We start from the raw sequence: 21,499 nt of genomic DNA, 5'->3' as shown, positions 1-21,499 counted from the left end.
AAATCCCTGGGAGTGTGAATGAACAGAAATCAAACAATCGCGGGACAAATTATCAGTGTATTTTCCGGAATCTCTGTGTGAACGGGGCTTATGTGAGCCAAACTGTGGATCATTTATTATTGCTTTGGCAATTTTTTTTATTTATTTCTCACTTAACACAAACACCAACAGACATTTATGTTCTATACAGGCCAATTTGCAGATGTTTTAAATTCTGAATCTAAAAAAAACAAAAACAAAAAAATTATATTTAACTAAACACCTATACAAGTGTTAATCTCAGTTTCATATTTTTGTACAGTATTGTAAACGTGGATAATGTAACATTAACTGCAGTGAACAGTAGATAGTGTAATTCTTGTTTTATTTATTTTTTAAATACATTTTTACAAAAGAAAACTTTACAAAATAAATTTGGCAGGGTAAATCCCAGCGTTTTCTCTAGTTTATTCTAGTGTATTTGAGAAGTTGCACAGATATTGGTAACAGGACTCTGGGGGTTGTTGGCTCTCACCTAAGAAAAACACTGGCCTTTAAGGCCTTCCTGCATTGATATGTAAATTGTGTGTGGGGGGGAAGTGCAACAACTCAATATCACACACCCTAGTCTACATACACATGAAAAATACCTATTTTAGAAATCAAGGATAGTAATGAGTTATGGTTAAATCATTCAATCATTTATACCACAGTCTTAAATGATGTCTTAAATGATGTCAGGTTAAAATACCATGATATCTTCTCCAAACCAACTTACAGCTTGACAGCAGTTCATTTCACATTCAAAATGCACTGAAACTTCATTCATGTGTCAGATCAACTCATTCTTCCAGAACACTAGAAAAGGTTTTACCCCCAAAAAACACACGTTAAATAAAAAAACACAAATAACAGGAAGCATTATAAAATATTTCTGCTGTTTTCTGTTGTTCAGAATTCACAACATTATATGTTACATGGTCATTGTTTACAGTACAGTACACATTTTCCCCCAAGTTTCCCCTTTTTATAGATGGTGATGAAACTGAAAGATTAATACCTGTATGTGTTCAGCTACATCTAATTGTTTTGATAGTATTTAATTTTTTTAGATTCTGAATATATTTTACTACGGTATTACTGTAGAAGTGTTGCAAATGTCTGTGTCATTCAATGTTGTATTAATGCATTCAGTGACTACATCTTCCAAACTACATATTTCACTTAGACACAACCACTGCCAATCAGAGCCCATTTTTATACACTCTTTTATACACTCAAAACTGTTAAACATAATTGAAAGATCTTATAAACATTGAGATCTTTCAATTTAAATGAATTAATTTCTCACTTAAACACAAAGACCAACAGAACTTGATTTACTATACAGGCTTATTTGCACATGCTTACATATTATTTCCAAGACTGTGTTATTTAATTAAAAAACCTAAGCTAGACTGAAATGTGTAATATTTCTACCGTATACCACATTGATATATATTATTCTGAAATATAATTTTTTTTAAATCAGAAAAAATAAGATGTAGCTAAACACATACACAAGTCTTAGTCTTTCATTTTCATCACCATCTATACAAAAGGTTTGTACATTAATGTAAACATGAACCATGTAACATAAACTGCATTGAATTCTGAACAGCAGAAAATAGTGCATATTGCTGCCTGTTGTTTGTGTGTTTTTTGTTTTGTATATTTAATTTATGTTTGTTGGCTGAAACCTTCACTAGAGTTCTGAAAGAATGCCTTAATTTGAGACATGAATGATGTGTTTTGGTAGTTTTATTGTATGTTGGTTCATTAATGTTAAGTAATATCACTTAAATTAAGTGTAACAATTTTTAGGTCAGCATTTTTTCACCATTCCATGCCCATTTCCACACAAGTTAGTGTACATGCTAAAGATAAGCAGCAGCAGTATGCATGCACATGTTATATTCATTTCATTACACAAATTTACTTATTTTGTCCACTGTTTGATAATAAAGAATGACACGTTTGATTGCTTTTACATTTAGCAGTATCTCTGAATGTGATGGCGATGTTCATAATAACACTAAAACACCAGTCTCAGACAGCTACATAGTATCGGCCTGGATCTGGCCCACATCTGGAATCCACACAGCCCGGATGTGGGCCGGATCTGGGCCAACACTATGTTGCTGTCTGGGTTTATTGCCCTAAAAAATACACTGTAAAAAAAATACACAAAGGTCAAAACTCAATTTTATGTTGATTGTTGCATTTAAAATATTCAGATGGTTCAACTAAAGTGCCAGTGTTAAAATACATTGAGAATACTATGACTAACCGGTTAACTGACAGTAAGAATTTTGATGTATTATTACAATCAGTGGTTTCAAGTTTAATTAATTTATAAAGTACATTTAAAACAGCCACAAGACTGGCCAAAGTGCTGTACAAGACAACTAAATACGTATCCTAAATATACACACTCTAATACACAAAAATATAATATATACATTTAAAAAAAAAAAAAAATCAATACGCCAGAGAAAACAAATACCTTTTTAAAAGAGACTTAAAAATTGTTAGGGAAGATTCGACTCTAATCTCTAATGGCTTGTTTTCACTGAGCGGTACGGTACGGTACGGTACGGTATGCATTTATTTCCGTTTCCACTGTCAAAAGTTGTGAATGGTACCAAAAAGCCGAACCTTAACACTTTTTGGGTACCCTTCCGTTGGGGTACCAGCACAGTGGTATGGTACTAAAGGGTGGAGCTAGACTAACTGCAGGACGTTGATTGGTTGACAGAGAATCGTCACTTGCGCGTGCTACAAGGGGAATGACAACATAAGAAGCGCCATCTTTTAATTTACAGTTGACATATAATACTACTGTTACTGTGTCACGAAATGTAAATTTAAGAGTTTTTCAGGCGAGAATGTAGTTGTTTAAAGCTCAAATCTGTGGTTTATTTATAAAGATTTATGAAAATTTGATCCAGGTTGTGAGATCCAGGCAATCACCATTTGTGTGGCTATAATGTTTAAGATTTCTTTAAATGAAAACGAAAAGAGGCAGTGTGGTGTTTTATAACATATTTTGTTTTATTGTTGCCTAAAATGTACATACAGAGATAACCGGAGTAGCAGAGCGAGCTGACTGACGCTTTGAAGAACGTGCTGTTCCATTAGCAGAATTACCGGACTCGCGTCCTCGGGAGTCATTCTCCTGAGCTGGACTTGGCAAGTCCAAACTGTGCGTACTTGCTATTGAGAAACGCCTAATGTTTCTGCTGATATGGGTGCTTGCAGCATTTTGGTTCTGCTAGACATTAGCGCTGCTTTTGACACTATATGTCATATCATCCTCCTTGACAGGTTGCGTGTTTTGTTAGGCACCTCTGGCATCTCTTTGCAGTATATTTATTTGGGGAAGAACAAATCGGAGGCAACATTAGTACAGCAGGGCGTCCCGCAGGGGTCAGTACTAGGACCTACTTTGTTCTGCATCTATATGTTGCCGCTTGGTGACATTATTAGAAAGTACGGTACGGGGTTTTTCCTTGTTATGCTGATGACATGCAGATCTATGTTAGCTCACTCCCTGATCCAAATCTCGCAATTACAGCTCTTACCGTATGTCTGGAAGAAATAAAGGTATGGATGCATGACAACTATCTTAAGCTTAACAAATCAAAAATGGAACTGTTACTTTTTGGTATGCTGACAGATTTGCACAAACATAACTGTCTAAGTCTGTTTTCTGATTCTGAATTATTGTCTCCAGCATCACAAGTGCGAAATCTAGGTGTTATCTTTGATCCGCATTTGTCATTTGATGCCCATATCAAAATGGTTTCAAAATCTGCATTTTTCCATCTTAAAAATATTGCCAGAATTCAAACTTATTTATCCCTGTCAGATGCAGAAAGGCTTATTCATGCATTTAATACATTCATATGATAGCACTTTATTGCGTGTAATTCACCTTATTCCGCCCCGCCCACTTTTAATACTTTGCGCTTCCGCAATTTGTCATCCGACTTCCGCTAAACTGACACGGCACATCCGGGTGTAAATCGTAAAGTACACCACAACATTCCGATCGCTTTACATTGTGTTCGTAACACTGTTGGTTAAATTTTTCTATCCTCTTAATCCAATTGTTATGGCAGCCCCTAACTGACCATATAATACTTGACATATTTTACCGTTAGAACAATAGAATTACGTCTAGAAACTAGCGTCCTTTCAGACGGAAGTTGAGGTCCCTCTCAGCCCAAAGTAAGATGACAAAACGAACGTAATGGCGTCACCCTCGTGGAAAATAAGGTGAATACACATGTCATGCACCCTACAACACTAATCCTAACCAAACATATAATACATATTACATATTACACACCATTACTAAACCTACCCTAAACCCACCCATGCGTATCATATGCACACAGAAACTCCTTTTCGCGTATAAATTGCACAATAAACACAATGTGTGCTATAGAGACACATTTAGTGTGACCGGGTTGGAATGACATACCAATTTCACAAATTCACGTTTATGTTGTTTACATGCAGATGGTAAAGGCATCGTTTTCAAAACCTTGCACTTTGAAACTCGTTTTCAAAAGCTTGCATTGTCAGGTGAAAATTGAAAATTATGTCCTGAAGTGTCCATTCTTTATTGCACTTTAGTTTTGTTAATTGTTCATTTAAGTTGGCCTATTTATTATATATACAGTTATATATACACTTTTATTCTGGTTTACTGTGTTCACAGAAGCACTGCGGGTGCTTGATGTGTGAATCCTCATGTTCTGTTGTTTATGCTGCTATTTGCACATGTAAATCTACATTTTTTTAGGTTTTTGAATTGGTCACAGACACCTATCTATTCTAAGTCCATTTAATTCTAATCTAACCTTCAAATCATGTCAGTTAACTGATGATGACTGGTTAACAACCATCAGCTTTCAGTCAGAAAACAAAATGTTAAATGAACATCCCTACTTCATATATTTCAACTGAACCAACTAAAAATGTTCAGTGCAGCAAGTCGACATAACATTTTGAGATTGACCTCCAAAATCTTTACAGTGTGTTTGTGATGGCAAGAAATGTACAAAGCAGCCAAACACGTATCGTTCTTTACCATCCAACTGGGGACGCGAAGTTCATTTTGATTAATAAAATCATTATTCACTGTATAAAGTATGCTTTACGCTATACTAAATATAGGTCACTATAGTGACCTGAAATCGTTACCTTAAAGAGCTATTTCTGTTTGATTAATCCTATAAACCCTAAAGGGACTGCATAACCAAGCATAGAAAGTAAAAAAATTATATTATGAATGATAAGAGGATATTCTCGCCTCTGCTTTTGAACTGTTGCTGCCGGACCGTCTGTATTTTTTACCCCGTTGTAGATTTAAATGGTCTTTCCTCAAGCAATTCAATTCAATTTAGTCTGTCTTTATTTTGTAACTATAGTTACAAAATAAAGACAGACTTAACTGTTCACACACACACACACACACACACAGTTCCATTGCAGGCTATTGCGAGTCCCCTCTTGTATAGGTAGAAATCGTTCAGAGATGATATTCCATCTTGGCATGTTTAAAATATTATTATTTTTTGCATATTTGAAGTTATATTATGAAAAAAGACCTTAAAAGAAAATTGTGTATTTCATTTTTGTTTCTTCAAAATGACCAGATGCAGCAAGTCAACTCAAAAGTTTTGAATTAGATCAAGAAAGGTCCACTGTTGGATGGTAACGAACGACATATGTTTGGTTGCATTTAAAATTTGCAATATTTCAAACACTGAATATCTCTGTACATCAACATCCTAGAAACAAAGGAAACAGAAAAATAAGGACATGTCTATTGATTTTTTTTAAGAGTAGAAATTATGTTTTAATTAATAGGCAGCCAATACTATCAGTCACATTATTAATATCTTAATAATATAATAATAATTACATTATAATTATGACATTGAGTTGCAGATCCCCTCTTGGCATGTTTTTTTTTTTTATATATAAAAAAATGCATATTTGAAGTTATATTATGAGAAATATAATATAATATATATGGTAACCCTTTATAATAACTGCATCCTATTAATCATTAGTTAAGCATTGGTAAACAGATAAATCATTATTCATAAAGCAGACATTAATAAGCAGTTTATAAATACACCTTTAAACGCTGTATTATTGAGTTAGAAGCATATCTATAATGTGTTTAATAATTGCATTTTCATACTTTATTAAATATTAATTATCAATTTATCATTTCTAAATGAAGTATAGCATTATTTACAAACCAGTTATTTAGGTGTTTACAGTGATTAATAAGATCACTTAGAAAGTGTGAGTAAATATAGTAGATTCAGGGAGTTATAAAGCATTTAGTAGTGGTCAGTTCACTATTTTGCGAGCTCATCTAAAGTGAGGACTAGTTATGCTTTGTAAATAATTTATAAAGGAGATTTAAAGACTCAGTTATCTTCTAAACAGAAATAGGGAACAAACACACACAGTGATAGAGAACATAGAAATATTAACAGCCTTTAAATCTCCTTTATAAATGCTTTACAAGGCATAACTAGTCCTCACTTTAGATGAGCTCACAAAAACTCGTTTTCAAAAGCTTGCATTGTCAGGCCCCCAAAATGGCATTTTCGTTGAAATGAACGGCCAAAACGTTTTCAGTTTTCAGTTGAAAATGATGTCGTGTAAACAGACCCTAAAGCGTGTATTATTTATTGCACTTTAGTTTTGTTAATTGTTCATTTAAGTTGGCCTATTTACTATATATACAGTTATATATACACTTTTATTCTGGTTTACTGTGTTCACAGAAGCACTGCGGGTGCTTGATGTGTGAATCCTCATGTTCTGTTGTTTATGCTGCTATTTGCACATGTAAATCTACATTTTTTAGGTATTTGAATCGGTCACAGACTATTCTATTCTAAGTCCATTTAATTCTAATCTAACCTTCAAATCATGTCAGTTAACTGATGATGACTGGTTAACAACCATCAGCTTTCAGTCAGAAAACAAAATGTTAAATGAACATCCCTACTTCATATATTTCAACTGAACCAACTAAAAATGTTCAGTGCAGCAAGTCGACATAACATTTTGAGATTGACCTCCAAAATCTTTACAGTGTGTTTGTGATGGCAAGAAATGTACAAAGCAGCCAAACACGTATCGTTCTTTACCATCCAACTGGGGACGCGAAGTTCATTTTGATTAATAAAATCATTATTCACTGTATAAAGTATGCTTTACGCTATACTAAATATAGGTCACTATAGTGACCTGAAATCGTTACCTTAAAGAGCTATTTCTGTTTGATTAATCCTATAAACCCTAAAGGGACTGCATAACCAAGCATAGAAAGTATCTATGAAGAGAGAAAATAAGCGTTAAATAAGAAAAATAATGTTATGAATGATAAAAGGCGTAATATATAATATACTATATAATATACTATATATATATAGTTACATAATGAAGACAGACTTCACTGCCAGTTCACTTCACTGTTCACACACACACACACACACACACAGCTCCATTGCAGCCAAGTCCCCTCTTGTATAGATAGAGATCGTTCCGAGAGTCCCCTCTCGGCCAGTGTAGAGCGACATTGGTCTGTTAGTAATATAGATATGTATGTGTGTGTGCAATGACACATAACAATGGCAAGTAAATTGTTAGGGACTGCATAACCAAGCATAGAAAGTAAAAAAATTATATTATGAATGATAAGAGGATATTCTCGCCTCTGCTTTTGAACTGTTGCTGCCGGACCGTCTGTATTTTTTACCCCGTTGTAGATTTAAATGGTCTTTCCTCAAGCAATTACATTCAATTAAGTCTGTCTTTATTTTGTAACTATAGTTACAAAATAAAGACAGACTTAACTGTTCACACACACACACACACACACACAGTTCCATTGCAGGCTATTGCGAGTCCCCTCTTGTACAGGTAGAAATCGTTCAGAGATGATATTCCATCTTGGCATGTTTAAAATATTATAATTTTTTGCATATTTGAAGTTATATTATGAAAAAAGACCTTAAAAGAAAATTGTGTATTTCATTTTTGTTTCTTCAAAATGACCAGATGCAGCAAGTCAACTCAAAAGTTTTGAATTAGATCAAGAAAGGTCCACTGTTGGATGGTAACGAACGACATATATTTGGTTGCATTTAAATTTAGAAATATTTCAAACACTGAATATCTCTGTACATCAACATCCTAGAAACAAAGGAAACAGAAAAATAAGGACATGTCTATTGATTTTTTTTAAGAGTAGAAATTATGTTTTAATTAATAGGCAGCCAATACTATCAGTCACATTATTAATATCTTAATAATATAATAATAATTACATTATAATTATGACATTTAGTTGCAGATCCCCTCTTGGCATGTTTTTTTTTTTTTTTATAAAAAAATGCATATTTGAAGTTATATTATGAAAAATATAATATAATATAATATAATATATATGGTAACCCTTTATAATAACTATCCTATTAATCATTAGTTAAGCATTAGTAAACAGTTAAATCATAATTCATAAAGCAGACATTAATAAGCTGTTTATAAATACAGCTTTAAATGCTGTATTATTGATTTAGAAGGATATCTATAATGTGTTTAATAATTGTATTTTCATACTTTATTAATTATCAATTTATCATTTCTAAATGAAGTATAGCATTATTTACAAAGCAGTTATTTAGGAGTTGTCAGTGATTAATAAGATCACTTAGAGTAAATTTAGTAGATTCAGGGAGTTATAAAGCATTTAGTAGTGGTCAGTTCACTATTTTGTGAGCAAAAGTGAGGACTAGTTATGCTTAAAGCATTTATAAAGGAGATTTAAAGACTAATTTATCTTCTAAACAGAAAAAGGAAACACACACAACACAACACAGTGATAGAGAACATAGAAATATGAACAGCCTTTAAATCTCCTACATAACTAGCATAACTAGTCCTCACTTTAGATGAGCTCACAAAAAATTGTGAACTGACCTCTACTAAATGTTTTATAACTACCTGAACTACAGTAGAAATACATGTTAATAAAGCATTTATTAACACACTAAGTAACTATTACTATATGTCTGAATAATAAGTGTATGATGTATGAATGTACATTGAAATAGTTGAATCATTTACTCACACTTTCTAAGGGATCTTATGAACCACTGACAACTCCTAAATAACTGCTTTGTAAATGATGCTATACTTCATTTAGAAATGATAAATTGATCATTAATAAAGTATGAAAATACAATTATTAAACACATTATAGATATACTTTTAAAACAGGAATAAAGCATTTATAACTGCATTTATATACTGCTTATTAGTGTATATTAATGCTTTATAAATTAATTAACTGTTTACTAATGCTTAACTAATGATTAATAGCGTGCAGTTATTATAAAGTGTTACTGAAGCAGTTAAACAGCAGCTCTACAGTCTCAGAGCCTCTCAAGGACAGCAGCCATTCAGACAATAGAGAAGTGTGAACGACGTGTGTTAATGGGCCACTGCAGTTCCTGCTCCAGCCTACAGGAGCGCTGCTGAGTATGGACTTAAACACACACACACATGTAAGTCCCCACTTGGTCAAAAATGTAAAAAATTAACCAGAGCGTGTTTTAGCTGATTTTAACATGTTTTAAAGCATGACCAACAGGGGACTTGAAAAATGTCCCCACTTGGCTCGACGGTCCCCTGTTAGTGAGTGTGTAACGACACCAAGGTCCCCTCTTAGATAGATAGACGAGTACACACACACACACACACACACACACACACACACACACACACACACACACACACACACACCTAGCGTTTGGCTTCAGAAGTCATTGATTCATCCACTGGGCTCTTATGGATTACTGGCATGTTTACTGGAGGTCCCGTTTCCATTGACTTGCAGAGATGGACTGTCTGTCAAAAATAAAGTCATGTACTCCTGGGATGGCATGAGGGCGAGTAAATCATGAGAAGCTTCATTTTTGGGCAAAGGATTCCTTTAAGTGCCACACTAAAGAATCATACTCACACTGAACCTTTACTGAGTGCTGATGAAGACAGTTTTACTCTCAAGTCAAACCTTTGGTTCATTAAGAGCATTTCTGACCAGTTTTATACATACATTCTTCTCTTTCATGAATAAAACAAGAAAAAAAGGACTTTTGTTGTTTTATTTCATTCAATTTAAACATCCAAAAGCCAAGGGTCTTTTTAGCTTCTTCTATAAATTCAGTTTTTGAGATTATTTGTCCTGTAGTCATGTGTCTTCCTCGTGGTTATGTTGGACTGAATGACTGATTGAGTTGTTAAACTGTGTTTGCAGGAGAGTTTATCTGCGCTTGATGAAGATGAACGACTGAACCGACTCAAGCACATGCGTCTGAATACATTCACTGTCTACATGTTCATGTGCGCTGGATTTCATCTCAATAGCACAGAATCTGTACGTTATAAACTGAGATTGAGATTTCTTATTGTACTTCAGTGGTGTGTTCATGAATATGAAGATATGCAGTCTTATGTTCTGTTTAATTCCTCACTTGAGGTCTATAGAATTGTATTTTCTGTGTGGATGTTTATATTGTTCAGCAGCAAAAACACAATAAAAAGTTTTACTGTAAGAACTTCATTTTGTCTACTTTCACACTGATAACACAAGTGCTAAATGTACAGTCCTGGTCGAGTGTAGAAGACAAGATACATCTACAGTTTACCCTTTTGATCATTCATTCCAAAAGTTCCAAAGATCTATCCCTTCATTGAAGGAAAACAATTCAGTCAGGACCACTTCGCCAAGTATGGATAAATAGATTTATTGTGATAATATAGCATACAGTTAGTGTTGGCGGTATGGATCTGTTCTGGGCAAAACTCCCACGCCTGTCCATGCAGCTATGCCTGGACAGAGCGGGAGAGCAGCAAGGCAAACCCCCCAAAACAACCATATAAGCCGATACACCCCAACACAACTGAAGCATTTGAATGGACAATAACGTGAATGTTGGCGTACATAATTATTATAATTTAATATGGGAAGCGTCGGCCGAAGCTCAGCGAGCGAAGACGGGCAAACGCAAGTTGCTTGACTGCTTAGTGTTTTTCGTAAAAGGGGGAAGCATACACCCCTAGCTGCGAATTCTATATTTACAATTTAGCGTTTGCGTGACATACTTACCTTAAGGGGGAAGCATCACCCCTGGCTGAGTAATTTAGGATGCAACAAGCGTGCTGCTTAGGCGAGTGTGTACGAGTTAAGTACATATGGTTAATGTATATAGCCTGTGAATGATTGAACCGTGAAAGCATCGCCTCTGGTAACGAAGATGCACAAGCGTGTCTCTTGAGCTGATTAATGAGATTATGCTAGCTTAAAGGGGGAAGCCTACACCCCTAGCAGCGGACAATTACTACAAGCTTGTATGCATAATGCGAATGGCCATCCGGCAGGGGAAGCATACACCCTGTTTTTTTTTGTTTTTGTTTTTTTTTAAACAAGCGTCGGTAAATGACAACTTAATGATAGAATTACAACACGAACGTTTAATGGTGAGGGGGAGAATGGAGAAAATCATAGATTAGACAGATTCCATAGATTTTTGAGCATCTAAAATGTCCTTCAGTCCAGGACGAACGTAACGTTCGTATGCGCCAGAAGACCATCTTCCCAGAGCTTTCAGTGTATGAACCGTTGTGACAGAGGCCGCCGATGTAGCTGCTCCGATGCGAAAGGAGTGCGACTTGTATTGTTCAGGTGGAAGGCCGCAGGATTGGCAGACCAAGCGAAGACGGGCGGCGAACCAGGTTCTGGACATGGCTTTCCCCGCCTCAGTGATGAATAGAGGTTCATCGGGATGAGCATGAGGGCGATAACTCAGATACCGGGACATGGAATTAAAAGGGAAGAAATCTGTGTTAGTACGAGCAATGGCAATTGAAACACCTTTAGATTCTTTATCAGACTTTGAATGCTTAAGAAAAATGGAAAAAAAAATATCGTCAAAAGTGATATCAGACAATGTGAGATCGTGAGAGGGATCAAAAAGGTTGTTACGTGTAGTGAATTCACCCACCCTGAGAAAACCATAAAAAGCACATAGAAACGCTACTTCCAAAAGTGAATCCACATAAGGAGTGAAGCAACCCTGTCTCAGTTTAGCAACCAGTTTTTTAACAAGAAAGAATGTAAGAGGAAGGCGTTTATCTTTGCCTTTTGGCGCTTCTTTTTTGATGCCATCAAGCAGCAGACGTATAGATGGATGCCCCAAAAGACTGCAGATTGATGGATCCAAGCATCCAAGCTGACTCTGTGGTCATTAAAAATCCCATGGCACTTCTCGTAAAGAGTAGGGGTGTAACCCCGGTGTCCTGGCCACATTCCACCCATTGGCCCTTAACAATCATGGCCTCCTAATAATCCCCTTCCATTGAATTGGCTCCATCACTCTCTCTCCTCTCTCCACCTATAGCTGGTGTGTGGTGAGCGCACTGGCGCCGTTGTACTGTGGCTGCCATCGCATCATCCAAGTGGATGCTGCACACTGGTGGTGGTTGAGGAGAGATCCCCTGATATGATTGTAAAGCGCTTTGGGTATACAGTAGTACATATGAAAGCGCTATATAAATGCCTCATTCATTCATTCATTCATTCAAGCATCTTAGATGAAACTGAATGCCTGAAATCTGACTTTTAATAGAGGAGGGCTGCATTTTTTGAGTTAAATGACAATGCATTATATAAGAACATATGATAGCAATGTTGACCGGCAAGACAGAAACTGAAAAAGTTAAGCAAAAGGTTGAAAATCGAACCCAAGCAGAGTCATACACTTTTAATGTAGAATTGGCTAAACCGGATCTCATGAACAGAGAAGCTGCGGAAAGATAAGACTGCAGTGTGGCGTTTAGTCGAGAACAGTCAGGGCGAATGCTGGGCAAGGCAGGCTCGAAGAAGAGGCATCTGGGCACATAGTTTTGAACTCCTGAAATTTAAAACGAGACAGACAGTCAGCTATTTTATTGTCGAGGCCGGGTATGTGAGCAGCGCGGAGAGTAAAATTACAGATAATGCTTGTCCACATGAGACGCCTCAAAAATGTATTAATGAAGGGAACTGAGGAGCGCCCTTTATTAATAATAAAAACTGTTGCTTCATTGTCGCAGTAAACGAGAATTTGTTTTCTGGACCACTGATTGCCCCAGAGAATACATGCAACGATGACGGGATATAATTCCAATAGTGCTGTTGATAACGTGTTAGCAGGAAGATTCGATAATTCTTTTGGCCAAGCGTTAGCGAACCAATAATTATTGAAAAAACCTCCGTATCCGATAGAAGGAGCGGCATCAGTAAAGAACCTAAGGCTGATAGAAGTTTCTATTAAATCGTTATAAAAAAAAGAAATTCCGTTCCACCCTTCACATAGAAGAGACCAAAAATGCAGCTCGGATTTGCAGCTTGAATCTATTTTGATGGAATCGTGCAATTTTTCGACTGTTTTTGATAAATCAATGAGCCTAGAAATGAAGGAGCGACCTTGTGGAATGATTCGCATCGCAAAATTTAAATGACCTAACATAGATAGTAATTCTCTCTTAGTGATGGAATCGTGGTTTAAAAAAGATTTAATAACTTCCCTGATTCGATCTAATTTATTTAAAGGTAAGGAAGCTTGCATGAGATTGCTATCTAGGACGATGCCGAGAAATTCGATAGAATTAACTGGTCCCACTGTTTTTTCTTCCGAAAGAGGTATACCCAATGTATTAAAGGTTTCTTTCAAAATATTAATACATCGATCAGGTTTAGATTTTGGGTAGTCCACGACCAAGAAATCGTCTAACAAATGAAGCACGAAAGGCAGCTTATTTTCATTTAAAAGTATCCAGCACAGCGCTTCCGATAAAGTATCGAATGTACGAGGACTGCTGCGGCAGCCGAAAGTAAGTCTAACGGAATAAAACATTTTTTACGTCATTGAACTCCAAAGAGGTGCCACTGGGATGGGTGAAGTGGCATGATTTTAAATGCGTCGACGATGTCGGCTTTGCCCAGCCAAGCGCCCTTACCAGCTGATTTAAAGGACAAGTTCGGTATTTTACACTTAAAGCCCTGTTTAAAGATCTTATCTGATGAAATAGAACGGTTAAGATTAAAATTTGGACACATGCTGCTGTCACGAGAATTTTAGGTTTATTTCGCTTTTGTGGACCTATTTTGCCAAACGCGTCACACCCGTGATTCTTCCGTTGAGAGCTTGAATAATAGACACTCCAGCCCAGTTGGTAGTGGTGGGCAGATTGAGGCTTCGTGAAGCAATGAAACAGTTGAACCAAATGGTCCATATTGTTTCGAGGCTTTGAAACAATCCGACACCCGTCTCAGCGGTGACACCTAGTGGTCACTTGCAGGTGTTGATCTGAAACAACCTTGACGAGCCATTAAACAAATTTGTTGTTTTTTTATTATTGTATTTTTCTAATATGTGAAGCTTGTAACCTATAGGCTCCTCACTGTGCATAATGTTATTTTGGTCCTGCAAAATGAATATTAATAAAAGAAATCAAGCCACAATGTCTCACTTTTTTAGAGATTTTTATTAAAAAATATTAATTTCTCTGCTGTGGAAGGACTTAGCCTAATTCTTTTTTTTACAGATAATTTCTCCAGCCTTTGAAAAAATCCTCTCACAAGGGGCACTTGTTGCTGGCATGCAAAGATATTTTTTAGCTAGGACATACAAATGAGGAAAGATTACTGCTCTCTCTTTCCAGTAAGTTAGTGGATCATGAGTTCTGGGCAAATACGCAAATTTCTAATTCTCCTCAAATGGCGCATCATGGATGATGTATTGTTGCAGTAGGCTAGCTGCCGATCACAATACACACATCTCACTTTATTTGGGGTTTCTAAACGGAAATGCTCCCACACCACAGATGTACGGCATCTCTTCTGGGGAGCCTCCATTTTATCTATCTATCCAAATCTATCTATATATGTATCTATCTATATGAATCTATGTATCTTGATATATATCTATAATCTATCTATGTAGCTAGATATAATCTATCTATGTATCTATATATTTATAATCTACCTATAATCTATCTATGTATTTATATATGTATCTATAATCTATCTATATATGTATCTATCTATTAATCTAGCTGTCTATATATATTTATATCTATGTATCTATTAATGTGTCACTATATGTATACTCTGTCTGTCTAGCCTATCAGTCAATGTGTTGTGTAAATTTAAATGTAAGCCTAAATAGCCTATAACTACTCAAATCGCACTATGTCACTATATCACCAAAAGTCCGCTATCTCAAAATCAAACTCCTCTCACAAAAACCCACGAGGTCAATATGCGTTGATTTCACTTTTATACAGATGTGCGATTGTGTGGTCTGTTCCCGACCGTGTCAATCAAACGCTGATTCGGCGGACCACACCTGATGAAACACTTAGTGAAACACTTCGAGGCTTCGTTTGGCCATAGTCACGTGACATGGGTGTTTTGAATCACGCTTCGGATCAGTGTTTCGAAACGTCTGCGCTTCGGGATCTCGCAAAGCTTCGGAACGACTGTTTCGCGTCAGCCATCCCTACCAGTTGCAAGCAAAACACGGGCATATACACAGAAGAAGCAGAAGATCGCTGTCTTAGAAACATTAGAAACATTCGCTGCATTAGAAACAGACAGCTAATAATGGCGCGAATTTGTGCAGTTCCGAATTGCGGGAAGATTCGTGGCAAAACAAGTTGTCACAGACTTCCTTTCAACAATCCAGAAAGGCTAAAGTTGTGGCTAGAATTTGTGGGGTTGGATGTGAGCACACCTGTTGAGGTTCTGCAGAAAGCTGATCACCGTGTCTGCGGTCTACATTTTACGAATGAGGACTTCGCTGTAGGTCAAAAGAAATCGACCAAAAAGCTCTTTCGCCTGAATAATACAGCGGTTCCAACATTACGTCCTGGGACGACAGAGTTGGAAGAACTTGGGGTAAGCTTACACTTTGTAACGTAATGTTTGTAACAGGCGGAAAATGAACTTATTTGTTATGTCCATAACCTGTCATGTTCATAACATCATAAGCCTAACAACACTAACCCTATCCTACATGATTTTAGTATTTTTTTGGCTGTGAAACTTCAATGATGAAAACGGAATGATTCACGTAGGCTATCATTAACATTGTGCAAGTTCAAAGACATTTTAGCATTAGCCATGGAAGTGACAATAAGGATTTGCCATATTCTATAATGTCATATGAAGTCAGATCCGATGTGTTGGCCCAGAATAGCATATACTTTGTACATACTTCATATACATTGTGGCGCTAATGTACTTTGTGTTTTCTATATCAAATACCCCTGTGTGACTTCCAAAAATCAACGCGTTGGCTAACTTTAGTTGTTAGCCGCATTCAACAACAGTCCTAACCAGTATTTAGTAGATTTGTTCTATAAACATTAGATTCAATGAACGTACCCAGCATATTCATTACTTCTTAGCTCTTATGAGAGAACCTATACATTTCAGGAATGCACAACAACGCACCCCTCCCCTCTTTACTGCACCCAAGTCTGTTTTTTAGATCTTCTGAGAACACTTCTTGGATGCACCCCACCCCCCTCGTCACTGCACTCTCTCTGCTGCACTTATGCAGCCACCTATGCACTAATACCTTCTGCCAGTCTCCTGATAGTAAGCTTTTAATTGAGTAGTTGCTGGAATGTTGCTCCTCTTTTTGTAAGTGATTTTGTTAGTGTTTGTCATAAATCTGAAGACAATGAATAATGGTGTTACATTGATTATTTGTGATTTGTACTGTATTGCAGGCTGTTGGTGGTGTTGAAGCTGAACCTCACATTTTCAAAGTGCCACAGTCAACTCCCGTGAAGGAACCAAGCACTGGCAGGCCTTTATCCTTCCACAGTGTTGGGATGCCTTTGCTTCTTACCAGCCCACAAGGCTCTCAAAAGACAAGGAAGTCCCTATCTGGCACGTATCTTGCCTACACTGCTTTCAGTGAGAGATCAACTCTGGCTGTAAGCTATTTCTGTCTTTTGCCTAACTAGGCTATATACCATTATTTACTTACAATCATTTGTCAATATCTGCTTGAAAATCTAAAGCTCCATTATTACACTTCTCATCAGTCAGATGAATTTCAGACTGAGATGGCAATATTGGACACCAGCATGACTTCAGTCTACAGCGACGACGAGAAAGACATGACTTTTAGTCTATCCAGCAAACAATCCACCTCCAGTACTGCATCTAGTTCAATATCAAGTCATTCAGAAATGCAATCTGAATGGGATGATAGAAAATGGATAGTCAATGAGTCACATCTCATGAGGCTATTCAGTAATTGTCACAAGTGTGGTGTAGCCATCAATGAGAAGAAAGTGACAAAATTGGGAAGCCAAATAAAAGTGGAGTGGACCTGTCTGAATGACCACCATGACAAGTGGGCATCATCTCCAGATGCTCGTGGAATGGGACAGAATAACCTGCTTATACCAGCAGCTATTCTGTTTACCGGAACAACATTCACTGAAATCCACGAGTGGGCCAGACTGTTGAACTTACAGCTTCCAAAGAAGACCCAGTACTACTCTGTCCAGTCAAATTACTTATTTCCAGTGATACATCAGGCTTACAAGGAACATCAAGAGAAGCTAATACAGCGGATCATGCAAGTGCAGGCGGAAGGCAAACCGGTCGAACTGTGTGGAGATGCAAGATCTGACTCACCAGGTAACATATTACGTTGATATTTGAAATTGAATGTAATGGCACAAAAGCACGTATAACTTTTATGCTACTGTTACTGCTGGTTGGCTTACACAGAATATTGTTGAATTTTACAGGCCACAATTGCAAATACTCCACATACTCGTTCCAGCTTCTCTCCAGTAATGAGATTATTCATTTTGAATTACTACAGGTAGGTTTCACAATCTAATCAAGAAATCATTTGGGAAAAAAACAAGATTGACTTATACATATTTTACCCATATGGCATTGACGGAGCATTTTCATGAACACAAAGTGTTGCGTGAATCTAATAATGACTTATTAATTTATTCATCTGTATCTCTCCTGTCACTGTGCAGGTGACTGAAGCCAGCAGTTCGGTTGCCATGGAGTCAGAAGGTTTTAGGAGGGGTCTCAATGAGCTGCTGTACAAGGAGGGACTGGACATTGACCTCATCGCCACAGACCGGTCCCCATCAATAAGAAAAATTATGCGAGAGGAATTTCAGCAAATCCACCATGAGTTTGATCCTTGGCATGTAGCTAAAGGTAGTTCTTCTCACAAAACATTGTCTATTGAGGCTGACACAAGTAGCATCTTCAGTACGAGACTAATAACATTTATTTTCAGTGTCTCTTTCACATACAGCTGCTGAGACTTTGCCACTTCCACCACGTTATACTGTGAATGAATATGCATCTACAATCTATTCTTACTTCTAATTGCACACACACAGGCATAAAGAAAAAACTTGTGCCGCTTTCAAACAAAAAGGACAACCGTGATCTACAGGGCTGGATACGCTCGATAATAAACCATTTTTGGTTTTCATGCGCCGCGTGCGGCGGGAGTACAGAGGTAATCCACCAAACTGCTTGATTACAAGGCAGACATGTAATGAATGAACAAGTGCGAACTTGCTGTTATGACATAGACTAGCATTGCATGACCTGTGTTACAATGTAATTTGTTTTGTAGCAACTGACACAACGGTGGACAGGCAATCGTCATGGACAAAAGACTTTTGAAAGATCTACAGCAGTTGACGCATTTTAAACATACTGGTATGTTGCCTTATGACATATCTAAGTATAAATGCACACATATTTTATTATGGATTTTTTGATAGGTCTGTCCTGGGTAATCCAGAGGTCTATAAGATTACCATGATGGCATTTCTTTACAGGGGCTCTGGAGGTGTTTCACAACGCCATGCTGAAGTACTTGCCCAAAAGACTGCATTTTGCATACGGGACGATGGATGCTCGAACAAAACTGGCCATCATGGACAACAACTTCAACGTTGGCAGAGAGCAGGCAGTGACTGCACAAGGTATAGTAGGATAATGCACAGCTTATTTGAACATTTTGGTGAACGAGTTTCGGAAATAATAACTAGGTGTAATGTTTGACACTACAGGAACTCCAAGATACAGTCTTTCATTTAAAAAACAAAGCAAGGACTGGATAGTGAGGAAAATATATGAGCCAACTTGTCAGACCTTCACCACTGGCCTTGTGGAACGTGTGTTGGAGAGAAGGCAGAACCAAACATCTGATGACCAACCACATTTTCAGCAGCCTCCAAATATTGCTTCTAAGCCAAGACCCCTTAAAGAGGATGCCATCCAGAAGCACCAAAGTAGATTTCCTGAACAATCTGACAGTTAAAATCAGCTAAATCTACACTGTGTGCAAATTGTGCAGGGCACTTGCAATTGTCATAAAAGTTATGTAAATAGTTTGAGAGTTGCCTAATTGTGAAGTGTTTTTAAATAAAATACTGCACAAGTGTTGTATAGAAAAAAATTACTTTTATTTTAACATTCTGTGTGGCATAAGAAATGCAAAACTTTTTTTATATTAAACAAGAACTTTTACTTCAGCATACTGTGTTTTGTGGTTTATACACTAGATGCAGAACAGGAGGGTAGGTGGAAACTGGATGATAAATCTGTTGAAGACAAGAAATGTGTGTTTAGTAAATAAATAAACAATTTCATAAAACATCATTAGAAGGGTTGTACATGATCTCACATACCTTACTGAGGTGTTCAGGACACACTATCTCCCCTTCTTTGACCTTTGCCTTGAATACACTCTTGCGATGTTCATGAAGCAGATGCAGAACAGGGGGTAGCAAGGACCTGAATAGTAAAACTGCTGAAGAGAACAAAATGCTGTAAGTAATTAGATAGGCAAACTATTTTGACACTGTGAACTTGTAGTAGGCTAGTGCACTCAAATACCTTGTTGAGTTGTTCAGAACACAGCCTCTATCTCCCCTTCTTTGAATCCTGTGTACTGTCCAGTGGAGGATGGGAACACATCTCTGATGGCCCACACAACACAGCTGGGCAGAACGACTCGATTTCCACGTCCGAGTTGTTGACCTTTGAGGGCCCACTCAAGAACCATTCTGTATGACACCAGTCGTAACTGTCTAAAAGAAACGTGGAAATTACATAATTCATCAGCAAATCGTAATGAGAAAATAAAATAGCAATAAAAAGTCCATTATAAAATGTGTATGACGAGGTTACCATCAAAAGTGGGCTAGGCTAAGTTACTCTCGATAACAGATTTACCGATCATGAAGTAGCCAATTACTCTAAGATTACTTACCGATCTGATAACTGGCCATTCAACCCCTCTGGCCTAGGACGCTTTTTCCAATTATGTTTCGGGACGTAGAAGAATGTCTCGATAACAGGTCTCCTGAGCAAATCCCGAACATCACGATCTGTGACACAAGTCGGCGAGACCTCGGTTTCGTCAACGGAGACGTTTAGATTCTCCATTCCCTCTGTAACCAGTAGGTCCCATTCGGTGCAGCACAAACTCTCCTCTTCTGTAGACATCTGTCTACACTTTCGACAGGAACACCACCAAGTGCCTGTAAGCCTTGAGACAGCAGCAGCAGCTTGGGCAACAGGCGTAACACTGGACTCCGTTGTCAACTGCCGTTCAAACTCTGCCTTTCTTTGCAGAAATTCCTCCTCTGAATATTCAGGTTCAAACCTGTAACCCTGTCCATCAAAATCGATCTCAAAACCGCCATCCTCCCATAGAAATGTCTCGGAATCCATTTCTAAGTTGACACAGATAGCTTCGATCTTGTAAAAATGTTTAGATAGCTTAGCCTACGATACCGCGTCCGCGACTGCATAAGACTACAAAACGCATACAAACAACCCCATTTCCGTTTCCCGCGGCGGAGTAATACCGTACCTCACACAGCGAATCCAATACAACTCAATGGAGTTGGACAAAAACTACGATAAAACCTGTTGGAATGCATCTTTTTCAGCGATTTTTGATGGAACATATCAGTGAACACCCCCTTACCACTCAGTGAGTTTCACGTCTTTGTAAACGAAAGTTTAATGTGTTTTTAGGACGGAATGTTCCAGTGCATATATACAACCATTGTGGTGGTGGGGGGGGGGGGAGCGAAATAAACCTAAAATTCTCGGGACAGCAGCATGTGTCCAAATTTTAATCTTAACCGTTCTATTTCATCAGATACGATCTGTAAACAGGGCTTTAAGTGTAAAATACCGAACTTGTCCTTTAATGAATTGAATGGCATGATCTACTGAAGCATAAAATAGAGAAAAATTAGGAAGAGGAATCAAACTGTTAATGCTAGGTACATGAATGTTGTC

General features: G+C 37.3%; 2 protein-coding genes and 1 long non-coding RNA gene across 4 annotated transcripts in view; 2 read left to right on the top strand and 1 right to left on the bottom strand.

The window, feature by feature from the left end:
- The window catches only part of LOC309502711 (LIM and senescent cell antigen-like-containing domain protein 1), a 41,315-nt gene extending 30,633 nt beyond the window's left edge, over positions 1 to 10,682 (top strand). Inside the window, exon 13 of the mRNA XM_082175207.1 lies at positions 10,382 to 10,682. The gene's annotated coding sequence lies outside the window, so the exon portion shown is untranslated. The remainder of the gene's footprint in view (positions 1 to 10,381) is intronic.
- Positions 10,683 to 15,218: 4,536 nt separating this feature from the next.
- Positions 15,219 to 19,719, top strand: LOC309503692 (uncharacterized protein). The gene is made up of 9 exons (XM_082176452.1): positions 15,219 to 16,066; positions 16,906 to 17,115; positions 17,227 to 17,830; positions 17,944 to 18,020; positions 18,190 to 18,379; positions 18,568 to 18,689; positions 18,810 to 18,895; positions 19,018 to 19,164; positions 19,252 to 19,719. Exons 1-7 carry the CDS (start codon positions 15,572 to 15,574, stop codon positions 18,885 to 18,887), a joined length of 1,776 nt encoding a protein of 591 aa, XP_082032578.1. The 5' UTR covers positions 15,219 to 15,571; the 3' UTR covers positions 18,888 to 18,895; positions 19,018 to 19,164; positions 19,252 to 19,719.
- Positions 19,671 to 21,163, bottom strand: LOC309503693. Of its 2 annotated transcripts, none has more exons than XR_014207823.1 (3): positions 20,081 to 21,163; positions 19,873 to 19,994; positions 19,671 to 19,785 (listed from the first exon to the last, which is right to left on the bottom strand). It is a non-coding gene; the product is annotated as an uncharacterized lncRNA (long non-coding RNA). The 2 variants fall into 2 exon arrangements; XR_014207824.1 differs by having other exon boundaries at positions 19,873 to 19,991.
- Positions 21,164 to 21,499: the final 336 nt, after the last annotated feature.

The sequence above is a fragment of the Leuciscus leuciscus genome (assembly GCF_965113295.1).
Source record: "Leuciscus leuciscus genome assembly, chromosome: 7".
NCBI classification, from domain to species: Eukaryota; Metazoa; Chordata; class Actinopteri; order Cypriniformes; family Leuciscidae; genus Leuciscus; species Leuciscus leuciscus.
This window is presented reverse-complemented; position numbering and strand designations above follow the sequence as displayed.